Source organism: Sminthopsis crassicaudata, chromosome 6 (genome assembly GCF_048593235.1).
Source record: "Sminthopsis crassicaudata isolate SCR6 chromosome 6, ASM4859323v1, whole genome shotgun sequence".
In the NCBI taxonomy this organism is placed as follows: Eukaryota; Metazoa; Chordata; class Mammalia; order Dasyuromorphia; family Dasyuridae; genus Sminthopsis; species Sminthopsis crassicaudata.
Window position 1 is genome coordinate 241,634,947 of NC_133622.1, and position 4,182 is coordinate 241,639,128.

The 4,182-nt window shown below is 34.0% G+C and overlaps 1 protein-coding gene across 1 annotated transcript; it reads right to left on the reverse strand.

Moving 5' to 3' along the window:
• Positions 1 to 289: 289 nt before the first annotated feature.
• LOC141548090 (olfactory receptor 10AG1-like) lies at positions 290 to 1,234 on the reverse strand. The gene has a single exon (XM_074276891.1). The coding sequence runs from the start codon at positions 1,232 to 1,234 to the stop codon at positions 290 to 292; it is 945 nt and encodes a 314-aa protein (XP_074132992.1).
• Positions 1,235 to 4,182: the final 2,948 nt, after the last annotated feature.

The following is a 4,182-nucleotide window of genomic DNA, read 5'->3' on the forward strand; positions in this document are numbered from 1 at the left end:
CAAAAAGGAGCTAGACAGTTATGGAACAATAGATGGAACTTTTAGAGAGACATATTGATGTTTGATAAAAAAAAAAATAAAAACTGACCAACAATTAAAACTATCCCCAAATGGAATAGGCTTCTTTTGAAGAATGTAGATTCATCAAGACTAGATGTCCAAAATAAGATATTGTCAAACATGTTGTAGAGTTACGAATACAAAATGTTTTTTATGATTATTCCAAGTTAGATTTTGTTATTTTAAATGGTAAGGCATAAATATTTTGCAAAGACAGATAGTTGCACCATTAGGCTAATATTTTGAATAGTAATTTCTTTAATGCAGCAGTAACATCTTTGTTTTTTAGGCTATATATCAAAGGGTTAAACATAGGGGTCACAATGGTGTAGAAAAGAGAGAGAATTTTTTCTATCCCTGACTGACTTGATTTGGGTGTGAAATATGTAATAATACTAGATCCATAGAATAAACTCACAACTATGAGATGAGAAGAACAAGTAGAAAAGGCCTTTTGTCTTCCTGTAACCAATGGTAGCTTCAGGATAGTGGTGATAATTTTGAAATAGAATCCAAAAATTATGAGAAAGGGAACTAACCCAAATAGCCCAGCAACCACATAGACAAAGAACTCTTGCTCGGAGGTATTTCCACAAGCCAACTTTAGCAGTGGAGGGACATCACAGAAAACATGATTGAGTTTATTAAAACAGAAGGGAATAGAAATTACCTTATATGTCTGTATTAATTGAATAGGAATCCCAGTCATCCAGGAAACAATCACCAACTGGACACAGACTTTGTGGTTCATAATAAGAGGGTAGTACAGAGGCTTGCAAATGGCCACATAACGATCATAGGCCATCACAGCCAGAAGGAAACTTTCCGTGACTCCCAAAATAAGAAATAATGAAAGTTGTATGGCACAAGCTATCAAAGAAATTGCTCTGTTCTGTGTCCAAAGTTGTGTTAGCATTCTGGGAAGAGTTACTGATGTATAGCAGATTTCCAGGAAGGAAAAGTTACCCAAGAAAAAATACATAGGAGTTTGGAGAGTTGGAGCAACTTTGGTAATGACAATGATGAGACCATTTTCTATGAGGATAGTCATATAGATGATTAAAAAAATTCCAAATAGAAACCCTTGGAGATGTGGGAGGTCAGAAAATCCCAGAAGAATAAATTCCATGATGACAGTGCAATTTCCTTCTGTCACTTTTTCTGTGTATTCCATCTGTGGAAACAATGAATTCAGGATGGACAAGCAATTTTCCCCTCTGGTTTCAATTTTTTTCTTACAAAATTAAGTGTTATAGGTGAGGTCATCTCTTCAAATACCACCTACTCTGAAACTTTTTATTTTCTACTTTCAGATCCCTCAGTTCAGTAAATTCTCAACTTTATCATGTGAAGGCCTATCTGAATCTCTAAGATTCATTATTGATTGATAGAATAGAAATAGGGCTCTAAGTCCTCATAGCATTAAGAAGACATCAATTTGACATGAGCACTGAAAGAAGAGAATAAGCACTCACAAAGCATTTAATCTAGGTTACAATCTTGAGGGAGTTGTCTTTATCCCCTCACATGGTTTTACTTCAACCCCAACTCTGCAGTCCTTGCTCCTTCTTATCATTTGTGCTATTTCCATAATATGCTCATCACCATCCCTAACACCTGCAACTTCAATTACCTTTCAGCTCATTCAGAGCAGCTGCCAAAATAAGAAAGTGACTAGAGAACAATGGAATCATAAATCCCTCAACTGAAGCCTCACTATTGCCACATTCTAACTTTATGATTGTGGACAAGCCACTTAAAAGTCTAAAAAAGCACAAGTTATTGCCTACAATTATAAATTTCAGAACAGTTGTGAATTTGATTTGGTAGAAATTAATTACTCCTATTGAATCCAGGGAAGGAAGGAAGGAAGGAAGGAAGGAAGGAAGGAAGGAAGGAAGGAAGGAAGGAAGGAAGGAAGGAAGGAAGGAAGGAAGGAAGGAAGGAAGGAAGGAAGGAAGGAAGGAAGGAAGGAAGGAAGGAAGGAAGGAAGGAAGGAAGGAAGGAAGGAAGAGTGGGAGGGAGGGAAAAAAGGAAGGAAGGGAGGGAAGGAGATAGGGATGGAAGGAAGCAAGGAAGGGAGGGAAGAAGGGAGGGATAGAAGGAAAGAAGGAACGAAGGAAGGAAGGAAAAGAGGAAGGAATACCTCATTCCACGGAATTAGAGTGGTCACTTAAGGTCCAGTGTAGTAGCAAGAACAATATATGTCTTTGGACCTAAGAGATCTCTGTGTGATATCTGAGTCTGTTCTCTAATAGTTAAATGACATTCAGTAATTCATTTAAACTTAAGGAAGCTCAATTGTCTCATCAGTAAAGTGAAGAAATTAATTAGATACATTATTTATAATATGATGCTGAAATAAAAACCCCAAATCTAATTTACTACTTCTTGCCAATGATTACCATTAAAGCTAAATACTGTTTCTCTTTATGACTGATTGAATCATCAAGAGCCATTTCCAAAGAAGCATTTAATAAATTGTCACAGTAGTCAAACCTACTTACTTAGTGGACAAGTAGATCAAAGACAATCTTTACATGAGCTGCCACAAAAAACATGTATCAGATATTGATGTTATATGTAAAATTGTCACAGCATCATGAATAAAAAGAAGAAAACATGAATCTTCACAGAGAGAATTAAGAAACCATAGTTCCTTTTTTTTTTTTAATATTTTGCTTATTTGAGTTGGTCCAAATGCTCAAGATTAGAGTTTTGAGAAACACTTTTTCTCCTTTATATATAAAAATAGGGCAGCCACCCAAAAGTTCATTTTATTATTGTATAGTATTTAATTGTTGAGTAGCTTCAATTATATCTGATTTTTTGTGCATGTTTTTCTTTTTTTTAGCTATTGTTCATGTTTGCTTTTGGTTTTTGCAAAGATATTAAAGAAATTTACCATTTCTTTTATTTGCTCTTTTTACAAATGAGGAAACTGAGGATTTTTATAATAAACACTGAGTTCTTTATACCTTTGTTTACTTTTCAAAGTATATTTATTTCATTAGTCAGTAAATAATTTAAATAATAGTCATTCTTTTGACATACAACTTACTAGGGTTGACCATTATCAATAACCATGTATTACTCACCTTAATTAAATTGTGATCCTCACAATTTCTTGCTTTAAAAATGAATTATACACTTTGTAAACTGCTCTCCTGTCCTCGGTATTGCTTGTTGTCTTTATAATTGTAATCTCAACAAAGTCCATTTATGTTATATATCTACATTGCAGGATCACTAGACTCCTCTTCTGGTATTATGTAAACAATGCCATTGACTTTGCCACATATTGCTCCCTATATAGAATCATAGAATCAATAACTATTCTAAAGCTTAAAGAATATTACCACAACAGTAGACAAAAGCAAAAAACAAAAACCCATTCCTGAAATCAGAGACATAGAAGTTGACAGTGAAATAATACATTTCCCCCCAGCAATAATGGGATACAAAGTTCATCTACTTCTAGCTTTGATTAATACACTTAGATTCATAATAAGTACATGAGCAAGCTTAGAATTTTGAATAGAGAATTAATCTAGAAGTCCAGAATATTTGGTTACATTTCCTGCCTCTGAAGTCCTGGAAAGTTTACCTAACCCCTCAAGATCTTGGACAACTTTCAAAATTACAAGAAAAGCTTGACTTTTGTTGGTAAAGGGAAATTCTTAAGCCAGTATAATTACAGAAAGAGTCTCTGGAACTATCCTTTTTTTTTTTGTATACACATTACATATTTTGTGTATGCCTCTGCAAATATAAATGCATATATATATATATATATATATAATATTTGCAGAGGCAGTCAGCATGGGATAGTGGCTAGAGGGTCAGCCTTGTAATAAGAAAGCATTAAGTAAAAGTCCTGTTTTGGCTAAGTTTTAAGTATGTGATTAAAGGCAAGGATCTTAAACTATAGGTAACATAAAAGCTCTCTCACACTATAGGTGATAGGATAATTGTCAATGTGATTTCACTAAAGCATTACCTCTTTAAGAGCTCCATATACCTATGAAAGCAAGTCAGATGGAGAAAAATAAATCCATTCTTTAAATATTAAAATACGTCCTCTTAAAAACAAACAAGCAAATAAAAAGTACATCGACCAAC